The 15,581-nt window shown below is 46.4% G+C and overlaps 1 protein-coding gene across 9 annotated transcripts in view; it reads right to left on the bottom strand.

Moving 5' to 3' along the window:
* REEP1 (receptor accessory protein 1) overlaps window positions 1-15,581 on the bottom strand; it is a 67,549-nt gene that overhangs the window by 29,384 nt on the left and 22,584 nt on the right. For all 9 annotated transcript variants that reach the window (XR_012763961.1, XR_012763960.1, XM_075420315.1 and 6 more), the window contains exons 2-5: window positions 11,345-11,417; window positions 9,540-9,616; window positions 7,751-7,871; window positions 5,923-6,036 (exon numbers count right to left, since the gene is read on the bottom strand). Coding sequence is in view for 7 of the 9 variants with exons in the window: in XM_075420315.1 (XP_075276430.1) it covers window positions 5,923-6,036; window positions 7,751-7,871; window positions 9,540-9,616; window positions 11,345-11,417 (385 nt within the window). In the remaining 2 variants the exon portion in view is untranslated. The remainder of the gene's footprint in view (window positions 1-5,922; window positions 6,037-7,750; window positions 7,872-9,539; window positions 9,617-11,344; window positions 11,418-15,581) is intronic.

Genomic DNA, 15,581 nt, shown 5'->3' with positions numbered 1-15,581 from the left:
TTCAAGTAAAATCCACTGGCAACGCCACAAAAGGCAGCAGCTCTCTCCTGCATAAGTTTTTGCTCCAAACTCCCACAGTAAATAGGTTTCAATTCTAATGGAAAAACAGGGATCTAAGTGTTGACTTTGAGGCAGTTGCACTGGCTATACCGGCCAGATACTAGAAATTAATGAAAAGATGCTGTTTGACTAGAGAGGATAAAATCAAAATCTAAATCATCACCAGCATTTCCCTCCCAGCGTTCTGGTTTAAAAACAAGCAAACGCACTGGGAAACTTCCCAATAAATTTCTCGGGCTAAGGGTCCCTAAAGTAGCGGAGCTGCGACCCCCCAGGGAGTGGTGAGCCCAAAGACGGACATGGAAATGACGATGCCGGACCAGACAGGTGGTCGTGAGCTGAAGCAGTTTGGGAACTGCTGACGCTGCACTCCCGAATGTTAAGGAGGTGGATGCCCATACTGAAACCCTCCCGCCTTCGTCTGCATGCCTGGTCCTTTTAACCGATAACCGGAGTGATTGCTAGCTCTGGCAGCACCACAAGCCATATTTCCCCACGCATGAAAGGCTCCTGGACTGTTTCTCAGAGTTATTAGGCACAAACAGGCTTTTCATCGACGCCAGTCATGCATGCCTGCTCCCTCCACCTCATTTATCATCTCCTGCCAAGGCACTCTGCCCACTGCCAGCAGCACACTGTGCCCCACTCCTCTTCCTAAAGGCGAGCCGTACCAAGTGGGCACACTACAGCACCAGTCATTGTGCAAATGCTCCCTGCCCCACACACAGGAAGGCAAAAGAAGGGCAGAGGAAGGTACATTATCAGAAACCTCTGGGTTACGATGATCTGTTGGCTGTGGGAGGTTTTCTGCAGCTCTCCTGTGAAGAGCAGACTCGAGGCTGCAGCTTGGGGATGGTTAGGTGGTTGGGAGCAGGATTTGTGTTGGGAGGATAAAGCCATTAGCCTGTTTGGCACAATTGGTTTGTGCAGGGTGATGAAAAAGGATACGTGCAAACAGGATCTGGGAAACCCAGGAGATTGAAGGAGAGCGTCAGAGAGCTGGAGAAGAGTGTAGAACAGGTGATGGGAGGGTTGTAGAGCCAGAGGAGGTAATGGCAGGGCTGAGCCAAGTCTTAGGAAGAGAAGCAGAGAGCAGAAGGGTTGGGGATTGGGGCCAGGGCAAGGCAGCAGGTGGTGGAAGGCTCGGGGTGACATGCAGAGGATGAAAAAGTGCTGGGAGCATGGTGACAGCATGGCAGTGCATACGAGCGAGCTGGAGGAGGCTGGTGCTGCACCCAAGGCATCGCTACCTCTCCCCACTGCAGCCACACACGTGTCCCAGCTGCTTACATTAGAAACGTGACTGGTGCCAATGAAAAGCTCACTTCTGCCCAGGCCTCCATCTGACAGCTCCACTGCCTGGCCAAGGCCTTGCACCTGCCCCACTACCAGGGCCGTAACAGCCTTGCTGATGCTCCCCTTCTGCTGTGACCCAAGAGCGGATTCCTTTTCTGCTTCTCCTCTCCTGAGGTGAGCTGGAGAGAAGGTGGCAGTCAGTGCCCAGGGCCCTTCGGGAGTGGGAATGGCTGAACGAGTTGGAACTAATTGAAAACATGCAAAGAGCAGCAGGATTTACTGCCCGGTCATCTAATCCTGCCACTCAGGACTGACACGCTTGAAGTCACAGCATGTGACAGAATGACCAAGCAATGAGGACAGGATTACAGAGCCCCAAATGAGATTACGCTCCTTGGTGGGGACACAAGCTGCTAGGAGCAGGGAAAAGATCTGTGTTCAGCACCGAGCAGGGGTAATAAGACCAGACATCCAATGCTCTGTCTGCTTAGAGAGCATCAAAAATAGACTCTCCGGAGAGAGAGAAAACACCCAAGCGAGCCAGCTGGGCAGACTCAGGATACTTGGGACACTGACAGCTCCTCAGCCCGTAAAATGAACTGGCACAGGTTTCTGCCAGTGTTAGCACAACTGTGGCTTCAAAACAAAACAGAGCAGGGCAAGGGAGCAGGAGGAAGGGGAGGGAGACAAGCCTGCAGCTGGCTAACTAAAACTGTAGGCTGTTTAAGACAGAAAGGGGAAAGGTCCAAGGGATCAGAGATAAGGAAGGTGTGGCTGTGCACAGCTCGCAGCATCTTAGCTTGTGGTAAATATATAAATAGCAGGCTGGCACACACAAAGGGTAATCAGAGAGCCAGCCACATTGTGCTGCACATGGACAAAAAGAATGAAGAGATGGGCCTTGCCCAGAGATTTTATCACCAAAGACAAAAGATCATGATGGATCCTGTGGGAGCACAAGAAGATCAGTCACCACAGCTCAGAGAGAGAGGAGAGGACAGTGGGACACGTCTCGAAGTACAGGAGCCTTTAGATTTAAGCTCATTTACTGAAGACAGATCTGTACAGAATACACTTCCAGCCCAGCAGCCCACTGTGTATTTGCCACCAGAAGATGCTGACCTGCAAAGTCTGAGGGTCCATTTCTGAATACAAAACCATGTTTTCCTCCCCTATTAATCCAAGTGAAGCAGGAAATTAGACAGATCTGCACAGCCACTTGCTGGTAAAAGCCACATGTTCCATGGGAGCTGCAGGAGCTCAGTGCTTCTGAACGTATGGTTATCTTTACAGGTTCCAATTTTAACACGATCCACTAAAGGCTGAAACCCAATGAACCTGTTCAGGGGTCCCTTTCCCATCTACGCTCAACACTTCTTTATCACAGGCTAGCTGGATACCCTTAAACCTTGGCATTGGGAAAGCCAGGATAAGCCTCAGAAGTAGAGTTCTCTTTCCTCCCTCTCTGGAAACTTCCCCCTAAGGACAGCACTACAGTCTTGTCTGGCATCTGTCAGCTTGAAGTGTTTTCCAGATAATTAGTCCTTTAAACTTCTCTCATGCAGGACAATCTAGCTCTGTTGTACCTCCTTCTCAAGTGAGCAAGTAAGGGTGCTGACATATATTTAACAGCAGCTGAAAACCAGGGCAACAGAAGCTGTTGCCACCCATATCTGCTTGTGTCGCTCATCTCTTGGAAATGGCTCCCTCCACAGCAGGGACAGCTAAATGAGATATGTCCACACCCGACCCCATCACACTTCACATCCTGAATACCTGAGGAGCCCCAGCTCAGCACTTCTGTACTGCCACACATCAGGCTGTAAATCACAGCTGTTCAATCCTCCCTGGCTGAAAGACTGCAAATTCAGTCTGAGAAGGGCAGAGACAGAAGCTGCTTCAACCATTCCTGACACCACGGAAGAATGCAAATGTATTCAGGGCATGGTCCCATGAGCAGCAGAGCTAATCTGCCTGCTTCCCATGGCCAGGAAGGGATGGTCTTGCTTTCCTTCCCTCCACCCATACTCCTCACAATGCAGTTCCGTCTCTTCCCTTGTGCTGGCTCAGGCACTCCAGACACATTTGTGGGCTCGAAAACCAGTATTCTCTTTCTTTATTTTTCTGGATTAGCTTTGTGATAGTTTAGAGATAACCTGAGGAGGTCCATAGAGCTGGTGCACAGTAACCCACTGGGAGCAAGAGCATTACCCCATTTGGGAGGAGAAGAGCTGTCACATCAGCTCACCCTGTCTCTTGGATCTGGACCCTGAGGCACACAGAAGCAAGCAACTTGCTGGAAGCCACAAGACAAAGTGCTGAAGGAAGCCAGGAGTTCTATTTTTCCTCACATATTCAGAGTAATTTAAATGTCAAGGTGGAAACAAAAACATGAACAGTCCTTGCTTTGTTATAAAAATCAGTCAATCAATCAATCAATCCATCCAATAACAACCTCTCAATCTTATCAATAGATCATATCCACCTTCCCAAAGTACCATGCAGGAAAGACTCTTCTGGTTCATTTACAGGTTGCAATATATTGACTGTTTTCTCTCAAGTTAGGCTGGCAGATGTGCCATACAACAATACCACACAAGGCACAGAGTTGCTTTCTTCCAGCACTGAATGGGGGGCTTCATTAACCCATGCAAAACAACAGCTTCCTTGTACCCTGCAGACTCTTCTCCCTTCTACCCAGCTTCCCACTGCCACTGGAACCACATTTCAAGGCAGCGAGATTCCTAAGAAAAAAACACCAGAAAAGCAGCACAGGGGGAAGAAAAACTGCGGTGCTGACTGCACATTCAGGTTGAAGAGCTGGTGAAGACACTATTGCAGTCCCAAGGTGAACAAGTTGGCACTGCAGGTCTGGGCTACTGTTGAATTTTTCCTATTCAGCAGCTACTCAAACACAAGTCAGAGTTTCTTCGGTATTCACACATAGTTTCTCACTCTGTCCTAAAAAGTGCTCTAATACAGAGAGTCAGCAACACCTTGTAGGACAGAGCTCAGAGCAAAGGCAGTGCTGCAAAACAGGCTTTCCCAGAGCCTATTCATGTCCATGGTGCAACTTCTTCAGGCTTACACAGCAGCAGTAGAAGTGCTGAAGGTTACAGAGGCATCTCACAAATGTTTTGTTGGGCATATAACACACACAGCTTTGCCTTAGCTCCACGTTTATCCCAGGTTTCAGTCCAGGTTTGGATTAGCCAGAAGTCCCTGGGTTAGCAGAGCCCCTCCACTGAAAAGCAACAGGCTTTGGAAAGCCAGGACTGACAGCCACAGTCTGCACAACGCTTGGCAGGGAAAAAGAAGGCAATTTTTGGCTTTTCTTTGGAAGAGGATATAGATTTTGCATATCCTTGTGATCTTACACGTGCATGGCACATCCCAGGGGCCCCTCACTTCTCTAATACCTTGCATTCAACGTGCTTTATAGACTTCATGGTATTTGGACTCCTAAGGATGGTATATGCACTTTTACAGAAGGTAAGGCCAAGACATACTAAAATGATGTGCCTGAGGTCATAAAAGCCTTTGACAGAGGAAAATAATTTCCTTCAACTCCCACTCCCACATTTTTCCTAATACGAGTACCCGCCTTGCCCATACGTTTCTACCACCCTTTTGCAAGAGGCATTGTATCTGACTGCATGAAAGCCACGTCTTTTATACAAGTCTTGCCCCAAAAATACAAGGGTACAGCCACTGTGCACATCTGCCTTAAGTCATGACAATCCATGGCCAGCAAGTAGGGCCACAAAATGCAGTTATGAAGTCCTTGCAGCTTTTATGCAAGCAAAGAACAGAGATAACAGCTATGTTCTGGTTCTGGCTCTAAGCCAGGGACAGAGCACAGGATACACCTGCTCAGATGAGACCACTCATCCAGCATCTGCTCGCTTTCCAAAAGCAACTAATGCCACTTCCCATTCACTCTTACATAAAGAAGTCTCCAGAGAATTATACACCAGGTATCTTTTGCGTAAGCCTTGCAGACGAACTTTTAGCCATCACGAACTTCAGATCACATCTGCTTTCTGTCAGTACCCAAATTATAGGTCACTAGATCATCCAGGCTTCTCAACAAATCAGCATAACAACTGACAAACTGGGGTGTAGATGGTCTTTTTCTTCACCGCAGAACGTGCTGACCAAAATAAATATTTCCCTGCCAGGGTGTTAACTGTGTTCACCTAACGTCAGTATCTTTCATGGAAGCATGCTCCTATTTTGACAGTGAAAATGAAAAGCACAAGCTGTGATCAACAGCATTGCTAACACTATCACCTGGGTACTGATGGAAAATACAAAACTCAGAGGCCTGAGGCAGACCCTAGTCTTAATCCTTCATTTCCAACCTCCTAAAGGTTCGCTAGGCACCACGCGTACTGTCTTCATCCCAAGAGGCACCTGCATGGCTGGTGAATGGGAGATTGGAAGGCATCGTCAAACTCAGTGAGAGAATCCCTAACCCCACCATCTCTCCCCCTCCACACGATGGCTGAAGTTGGCGATGGATGCAGATGAGATGCTAATGACCATCCTGACCCGCACTTTTACCTTTGAAGCTGCCATGACGGCTGCTGTGGCCGCGACGTTCAGGCCCCGCTTCCCAAAGTGCACAAGGGCATCATAGCTCCGGTCTTTTGCCTGGACGAGGCAGTCATCGATCTCCTGTCACAGCAGACAACAAAACAAACAAAAAAAAAAAGCACAAGAAGGACAAGTTCAGGGTGCTCCCAGCCTCAAACTCTCGGTGGGGCCAGGTCATCTTTTATGGAGGCAGACATCCTCCATTTCCTCCACCTTGGCTGCAGAGAAGTTCACAGCCAACATTTCCAAAGAGGAAAGGTTTGCAGGGGAGCAGTAACTCCCACTGCACGGGCTTTGGGAACTCCTTATTCTGCAAATGGAAGATTGGGACCCAAAATTGGGATATACTTGCACAGTGCAACCAGCACCTATAGGTCCTGGAAGCAAGCTAGACACATCCACCCAGGCAGAACAGACCAGGGCGTGTCAGGAGCCATTTGCAATCTATGGACTCTAAGGACTAATCGGATTGCCCCAGAGTTAAAAAGAATCATATTATGACACTGGGCAGCTGCAGCCGTACTGCCCTGGTCCAGGACTGGTGGTCTCAGAAGTATCTGAGATATCTCTGCACATCACATTTGACAGTTGGACTTGATGATCTTAGAAGTCTTTTCCAACCTTAATGATTCTATGATTCTATGATCACTGCAGCATCCGGCTTCAACATGCCCATGGAACTGGTAGGTCCAGAGCTTCTGGACTTTGATGCTGCTCAATATACAATGAATTCATTACGAAAGTTCCTGCTCTCACCCTCCCTCCCTCCCGACACAGGAGCCTGCATGATAATGGACAACAATGACTTCCAGTGCTCAGCTATTGGATGTGCTGGGTTAGTAGGGACTGGAGGCTGCAAGAAGCTGCTGGCTGTTTAGTGGTTCCCTGCCTATTTCTAGCAGATAAGAGCTGGCAACCCAAAATGCATGAGCGCTACTTGTGAGAAGCGTAAGCAGAAGTTCCCAGGAAGCAGAGAGACAGGGGACTGATCCCCACTGTCCTTCTTGGGTAGGACCGAGATACAACTCTTCATGCACTGCCTGTGGCTAAACAGATCTTTCACTTCCATAGTTGCCAATGTGGGAAGCAGTTCTTCACTTCTTAGTAGTTTGCATGTTGATACATGACTGATAGCTATTCTTAGCCCATGTATCCACATGAGCCAAATGGATCTGCCTGACAATGTCCCATTCACAGCCACAGGAATCTCCTAGGCAGGCAAATGATCCAAACTGTAACGTCCCCCTCCCCAAAATCAGCACCATGAATCTGAGCGAGACATTTCTCAACCCAGGACCTCAACATGCTACAAGCCTTACTTCAGCATGCTGTATGTCTCCCAGCCAGGCCAGTGCTTGCTAAGCCCCTTTCAGACAGGCTTGGCTATTTGTCTTATTGCTGCACCATGTTTTAGGCAGAGCTGGGAACAAAGTTAAGGAGCCCTGGCTGCCAGACCCTGTTTCTCCAAGTGTTATATCCAGCCACAACACAGCACTCCAGCTATATTCGGCCTCTATGTGCAAAGCAGCTCAAAAGGTATTTTTATCCCCTTCCCTCCTAACTTCTCAAGTGCACAAAGATGAGTTAATATGTGTGAGTGTGCTGAACAGATGCCAGTATTTAAAAACACAACAACCACAAAGAACAAAAACACCAACCAAAAGGAGATGATCAAATGACAGAGGAAGAGAATCAGCAACTCCCAGCCCTTCAATGAAAATGAGTGATATGAAGACTGGAGTAAACACATTGCAGATCTGCTCCACCCAGAGAGGACCTGGGCACCTGTGATTACCTTTTCTTTTGAAGACAGTGTTGGATGAACAAATTTCCTGTACAGGAGGCTGGAGCCTTTTGTGTATGGAGACAGCAGCCAAGCTACAAAAGCTATTTTCAGTTCATAGTAGAATGGAAACCTAGAAGAAAGAGAGTTGTTAATGTCCATTCCTAATTTAACCACTGTCCTTAATGAGAAATGCTCAGCACAGGAAGGGATTGGCCAGTCTAGCCTAGAGCAGCTTTTGCTTACCAAAGAATCCAAAGAGCAAGAAACACTCACCCTTGCACACATCTCAACTAGGCATGTGGGTAAATCTTTATTTGGGTGTGAGGGCCATTATTTAATGGTGTGGATGTGACTCTGCTGTGTGATGAGAGGAGCTTTCTACATGCAAAGAGCACAGATGCTGCCTTCATAGCATCCCCAGTAGTTATGAGGGAGCAAAGAGCACACCAGCAAATCGGTATTTCATCAATATATTTATGCACTTTTCATGTCTCTGCCTTTCTGCTTGTAAGATAACGCTTATCTGACTGAAACTGAAATACAAGAACCTTTGCTGTCCAAGCAACACGCAACATAAAGGTGCAGATCCACGCTGCAGCCTTCAGGTAGCACTGCAAAACATGACACTGACTAACAACAGGACATGCTTTAGCTGTAACACCAGGCTAGGGACTTCTTGAGATTAGATTATCTGGACAGCACTGCACTGTCACTGAGCCAGCTGGGCCATACAGCATCCAGGTCCAACCCGATGGGCCTCTGCAGTGCTCTGCTCTGAGCATGGATTTGCCAGGTTGTTCTTCCACCTCACTGAGGATCTCTACAGCGTACTTGATTTCACAGGCTGGACAAGCCCTCTGTCATTCCTCCCAAGAGACCCACATAACCCATCCTCCAAAAAAACAAAGTTCCAGATGAACACAGCAGAGGTAGATCCGCACGCAAATTAGACAGAGACACAATAACATCTTTTATCTCCTTTTCAACAGATCTGACTTGTTGCCATGTACCCCTGATTCCCTTGGTCTGGAGGACTCACTAGAGGCATACAGTACTACACAGGAACCAGCTTCAGGTGAAGGCCATGCACCACAGTTAGATTTTCATCCTGAAGTCTACAGATCTCACTGGCTTCCACCAGAAAGGCCTTACTAAAAAGGGAAACCAAGCAACAAACATTTCCAAACTCAAGCATCAAAATTTCAGGAACCAAACCCGATAATTGGGCATTTCTGTGCTCTCATCCTGACAGAGGTCACCAGGAATCCTTCCACTGGCACCAGACAGCCCCCATCAGTATGGACTGTCACTGTCCTCCACCAAACTGTAAACCCAGCCTAATCAGCAACGCACCCACGCAGCAACCTACAAACTAAGTCCTGCGCTGCAGGGCTGTTTCTGCCTGATGCCTAGAGTCCGTGTACTTACTGTAGGACACAGCTAGGTAAGACTAGAACCATGCCTGTAGCTAAAGCTACTGTTGTTCACGTGATGATCTCTGTAAGCATCCAACTCGGCAATCAGCTGCACCTCCCTCTGACAGGCAGGGGACTGAGACTCTGCTAATGATTTCCCACTAATGAGATATCACTGAGCACTTCCATCCTCTTTCTTGCTTTTCCTGTGACAGCACTGAGAAAGGAAGCATGGCTCCTCCAGACAAAACACCTTTATGCACCTGAAGCTGCCAACCCCGGGTTCATGAGCCAGTGCACCTTTGTGCCTCTTTTTCCCCCTTGTAAACATTTCCATTTTCTTTCCACTTCATGCCAAAGACCCTCCCCCATCTGGTGCTCACCAGCAAAGAAAGAGATCCGTGAATGTCTCTGCTGTCGTGAAGAGTGCAAATATGATCCAGTACATCATCCATTTGACCTGGTAAACAAAAGGATGAAGGTGGCAATGAATCTGGATCTCACCAGCTCCAAAACAGCTTGCTCCATCTTTTCCCCGCTGCAGTGGGGACAGTACCTGCAGTCTCTCTTCACCTCCCTGCAGGTACTGAAATTATTTCCTGAGCACCTGTCCCCCAGCTATATAACTGCTCCCCTGGGATTTATGTGTATATTTACTGTTACAGCAGTAGAAGGCACTGCCAAATGCCTGGGAGCATTGTCTTTCCAGGGCAGCTTCTGCCAGCCTTGTTACAGAACAGCAACTCCCTCAGAGTCTCACTGCCAGCACGGTTCTCTCAGTCAGATGTTACTGCCAGCAAAACTTTTAAACACAAACCAAGACCTGGTGTGGACAGGCTTGGATCAGCCTAAAACATCATTTATCGAAATGACTATTACCAAGCAGAAGAAAAATAAACTACATTGATATAAGTTTTGACTAGTAAATAATGTACTGTGTCAGTGTAAATTATTACTTTTTTTTTCTATTTTTTTAATCAGACCCCGAACAGACATATTGCCACCACTGGCGTGTTAAGCTAAAAAACAATTTTAAGTGCAGACCAGGTTTTAGATCCGCTGTTCCCACATTTGGGTCATGACCCCATGCGTCTGATGTGAGTTCCTCTTTTGCAATTGAATTTCCAACAGGAATTGGATCTTTCAACAAAGTATTTTCCAGAAAAGGACTATGGAAATGTTAAGTTTCAGTGGCAGACACTGCTTGGGGGTGCTAGCGCACGTCTTCAGCATTTCCAAGCAAAGGGTGTGCAAACCTTCAGACGCACAGCTATGCAAGGGCTGCAGGGGCATTTTGCCTTAAGCATTTGATGTGTTCTGTAACACTTACTATTCTCAAAATATCCAAAACCATTATCTGAAGGAGGGGACTGACAGAAAGGAAAAAATCTCAGCAGCCACAGTGAGTCCCAGTTTGAGTTTGCACTAAGGACTTAATGGGATAGCCATCTACACTGTTACCTAGAGGAGAAAATGGGCTTGTTATCCGTGGGATCTTGAGAGGATTGAAGAGTGGGGATTTGGAGGATGAGTCAGGTGCAGTGAAGTTAACAGAGCTCAGGTTATGAAGTGCACTACAAATCCTACAGGACCCCAACAGCATCCGAGTGGTTTTGATTCTCCCACACTTGACTTTCCCCAATGGCCCCATATGCCTTTAGAAACTGGGGCCAAGGGAAGATTTTTCAGCTAAAGGACAAGACAGCACACCCAGTAGCCAGACCTGCCTGTAAATAGGTCACTCTACAAGGAAGGATGTTTCTATCTGAAGATTCAGTCGTATGTGCTTCGAGTTGCCTCCTCTGATCCTTGTTTTGAATGAGCAGCTAAAGCTTCAAGGCTTTTTGAAAAGGCTTTGATTTATGCTGCTCTTCAGAAACAAAGGAAAACACTTCAAGCTCTGGATGCCAAGCACCTTTTATGTCCGCCGTACATAGCTGCACCACCAGAGAAATAGCATACATTTTTCAAGGAGCACATCAACTCTGCAGAGGAGCCAGAAGCACAAACCCGAGTCTCCTTATTTGAGACGTGCCTAGCAATCAGCCATCCCACCTTCAGGCCAGTCTTCCTTCCCCTTGCACTGGTTTATGAGCTTTCCCAGAATACAGGCAGCACCTTTACAATGCGGCGAGGAGCAATCTTAGAAAACAAGCCCCGCAGCACAGCCACAAACCTCATTACTCACATATTCTTTGATGTCCTTTGATTTCACGGCTTTGTAAGAATAATACGCAGGGTAAAGAGTGCCAAATATAAGCCTGAAAACAAACAAACAACAAATGGATTAAATTGATTTCCTGTCACAGAGAAAGACTTTTTCCCCCCCGTCTGTCAAATGTGTTTCTTGCACTATCAAAAACTGTTAGGATTTGATTTAAGCTTGAGTGCACTAAGTACAGCACAGGAACGATTTTGCATCACTGAATTCAGAGAAACTGTTGCCAGTGACATGAGTGAAGAGCAGGGATTCAGGTTCACTTTGCTTTTGCAATGGTTTCCATAGCTGTACCTTATGAGTTACATTATGTTTCATGTGTAACAAAAACACAGGCCACCATGTTTTTAAAAGGAAATTAAAAATCTGATTTTAAAATAATCTACTGTGACATCAGGAATATAGGAGCATTGCTTTCAGAGGCAGAACAAAGTGCGAATCATTTGCCTGAAATCCCTTCCACCTCTATTTAATACTCTGAAAAGCTGGCAGAGGATAAAGCAGCATCCAGGTTCTACTGGTGCAAGTGTTTGAATGCTGGGGCCTTTTCCTACATTAAATCTGCTAAAGCGAAGAGCCCTGCGCTGTTTGGTATAGTCCATTTAGGCCCATCAAAGGAGGAGGAATCTGCCCACCAAGATATGTCAACAGGATCAGGCCTAAAAATCCCAGCTTTGTTGTTCTTTCAGACAGTTTCCCTTCATTTTCAAGTCTGAAAGCTATGCTGTCAGCTTCAAGATTTCATGTAAGAAAGAAACGAGGATCCATAAGTTAAAAATAGCACTACTGAGAAAAAACGTTGAGAATTTTTCATACTAAATCCTCTCTGCATCACTGCCTAGCTGTGCTTATTCACTTCGATGATTCTGGACATAGGCATTGGCTTGTCAAAACCACTTTGCCCTGCCCAGGTTTCAGTCAGTTTTATTCAATGCAGTAGGATGATGCTGCAAAGTCTGAATTTAATAGATTGCAGGGGAATATTTATTGGCTTGCAACCACCCCTCTTTCCACTGGAGTTTTCGCTTTGAATTCGTACAGCTGTTTCCGCTGCTCTTGGGAATGGAAATGATCAATGTTTCAATGCCTAATTGTGGAGCCACATGGACCCGCAGTTGTCTTTTCCATCCTGCCAGTAGCAATTGTGTGCTGTGGGACTCATAATTACAGTTGAGTCCATTACGTGCAGAAGACATTAAAAATTAACACTCTGGGATATGGTGTACCATCGTACTTTCCGTAGCTCAAGAAGGTATTTGTGAAAGAATGGGATGAGCCAGCACACATCTTGATTTCCAAAGCAGTGACTGAATACATTTTGTCTGCTATTCATCATGCTTACTGTAGCATAGCTTAGCAAAACCTGAAGCACAATGCAGACTTCAGAAAAGCAGCTCCTGAGTGAGGAGATTCGGTGTTTTACAGAGGCTTCACACTAGTTTCAAAAGGCTTTGCTGGAAACAGTCAGCTCTCAACCTATTTCACCCATGGGGGCTGTGCTATATGCAGGGATTAGATATAAATGCTCAGAAAGATTCTGGGAAACCAAACGCATTTTTGTCCCTTGCAGTATCTTAACAAACAGCAACACTGGTTAAGGCAGGGAAGAACACACAGACAATAGCTTGATCCTGTTCTCACTGAAGCTAATAACAAATATTCCCTCTGAGTTCAATGCTAGCAGGACCTAATCCAAAGAAGTCTGAGCTCACAAAAGGAAGAAAGCTCCACAATATTCAGAAACTAACAGCCAAGCACATGAATAACGTTTTTGGCTCCAGTTATAAAAAGTACCGCATTTCTGTCCTTCCTTCTTGGCCTGGGCTGGCTGCTATCTCACGCTTTTATTTCCTGCAGACAATCACTGAATGATTGATACTTGTTTCCTCAGTTTGTGCTAGTAAGAAAAAGTAACTGGATCTTCAAGAAGCAGACATATTACAGGATCACCAGAAAATAAGTAGCTGCAGACAATAAACACTTGAAAAAAAATTCCTGTGAGGGAAGGAAACTGTGCAATACTTTTGCATATGCAGAGCAAGAGACAGTTAATAAGGTGATGTGCTCTCCCTAAACTGGAGATTGAGAGCTTCACTGATTTGCCTTGAAGCGCGTTGTGTGCATATATGGACATTTCTAACTGCTACGGTTTATCCAACCAAAAACTGTTTTAAGGAATGTTGGATCTCAGTCTTGTCATTGCTGTAGCTTACTATGTGGCTTGGAGTCACTTAACTTCTGGGTACACCCTACAAACAGAAGATAAAAGCATTTCTGTAAAGCATATTTAGGGTTTTGGAGACAAATACTGCACATTGACATACTCCAGTCTTCACTGGGGTTTGGATCAGGCTTGAATATAATTGATTTAATTCAAACATACACATCAGTCCTCTATCCCTTCCCTTAGTTCCTCTCCCCTGCTAAAGACACTACTTCTCTCTTCCCCCTCATCCATGCTTCACGTGTAATTAAAGTTATTGTTGACTCCTGCCTTCCTTCATCCCCGTGCTCAGATTGTTGCCAAATCACTTCTCCTGCACACTATACACAAAACCACGGCTGATTCTTTGTCCCCTTGGCCAAGCCACCAAGTCATTCCCCGTCAAAGCCTCCTATCCAGCCTCCCTTGTGTGCTTTACTGATCTCTAACCCACCTGGATGCATCAGTGTTTAAACCTCTTCCCTCTGCCCCTCACACACACGCCCAGAGAGGCTGCCCTTGCCTACCAAACTGAAGTAACATTATTACACTTGCCTTCCAGAAAAATGCTGCTCCTAACTACTGTTTGTGTGGTCTTTTCCCACATCCCACCTCATTCCCGTCTCTCCTTTGCTGACTGTAGTGCCACCAGCTGCTTACTCTGCTGTTCCTTGTATGTCTTCTCCCACACCCTGGAGCTCCTCTGCTCCTTGCTCTTCCATTGCATATCAGCCCATTGCCTCTACATCAAGCTGTTCCCTGACAGTTATCCTGACAGCCCACAGTTTGAGGGGCAGCAGCCAAAACTACACAAATTCCAACCATGCCATTCCCTGGTTTCTCCTCACTTTTATAATCTTCTTCTGCAACACTCCAGTTCTACCTGATGTTCTCTGAACCACACCACAGGAACTTCAGCTTTCCTCTGCATATCCTCAGAATTGCAGCACAGACCCTCAGTTCCCTCCCACAGCTGCCAGCTGAACTGGGAACACACGTGCTGTGACTCCTTCCGTGGCACACGCACTGACTGCCTGGCTGGTGCCTGCCAGCTGCCAAGTCAAATTAACGACCTACCTATGGAGTTAACACAGCAGCTTTTACATCTCCCGGCAGATGCTGCTATGAGACATCTCCCACCCAGCAGCTAATTCTTATGAATAATGTAGAAACTTTGTATTTGAGACCTCTCTGACCCATCTATTTTGGCCTCAATCACTTTGCGGATCCAAAGCTAGCAGCAGTGGAAAAACAGACTGCTTAAGCCTCATTTCCTTAGGAAACCAAGCTACAAATACAGAGTCAACCCACTCCCCACCCATTTCCATCTTTCAAAGCTCCTTTGAATGAGCTATGTACCCTGGAAAGCCTTGGCTCTTTCACCCTCTGTGCAAAAGCAGAAGCAGACATCCTGATCAGCAAACCAGGGACTCTCAGAGCTTGATGTAGTAGTTGCTACGTTTAAAGCTACAGAGGTGAGTTCCTACAGTCTGGGCTAAAACAAACACACACCCTCAGGGTATAGGGAAAGGCAAGGATGCAGTGACTTTCATCAGCCAGGTAGGAGAAGCTCACTTACAGCACTAAACAAATAACCACAATAATCTAACAGTTCGTACACTGCTCCATGCTGGAGGTCTACATCAATGACAATCACCTTGAAAAAGGGCAAAACAGCATCTGTAAAGAAATCACTGAAGAGTCAACTAATTGTGCAACAGGAGGCAACAATCTAAATAAAAGGTTAGTCTTCCTAAAGAACAGGATAAGGATTAATGCTGAAAATCTTCTAATCCTATTAGGCACATCAGTAGAGCAATCCCCAATCTGGACCGCTGCGCGCGCTTCTGGCCTCTCTTTGTCAAGAGGGACACGGCGGAGGCAGAAGTGGAAAGGAGAAGGGCAGCAAGTGTGTGTGGAAGCGCGCCGGGGAAGATCTGTAAGAGCAGCTGTAAACGCTGCAATTGTTTCATTTGCAGTAAAGATAAATAACTGAGGTTATTT

Source organism: Opisthocomus hoazin, chromosome 5, assembly GCF_030867145.1.
Source record: "Opisthocomus hoazin isolate bOpiHoa1 chromosome 5, bOpiHoa1.hap1, whole genome shotgun sequence".
Taxonomy (NCBI): domain Eukaryota; kingdom Metazoa; phylum Chordata; class Aves; order Opisthocomiformes; family Opisthocomidae; genus Opisthocomus; species Opisthocomus hoazin.
Note: the sequence above shows the minus strand (reverse complement) of the source record. Positions and strands in the feature narration are given on the sequence as shown.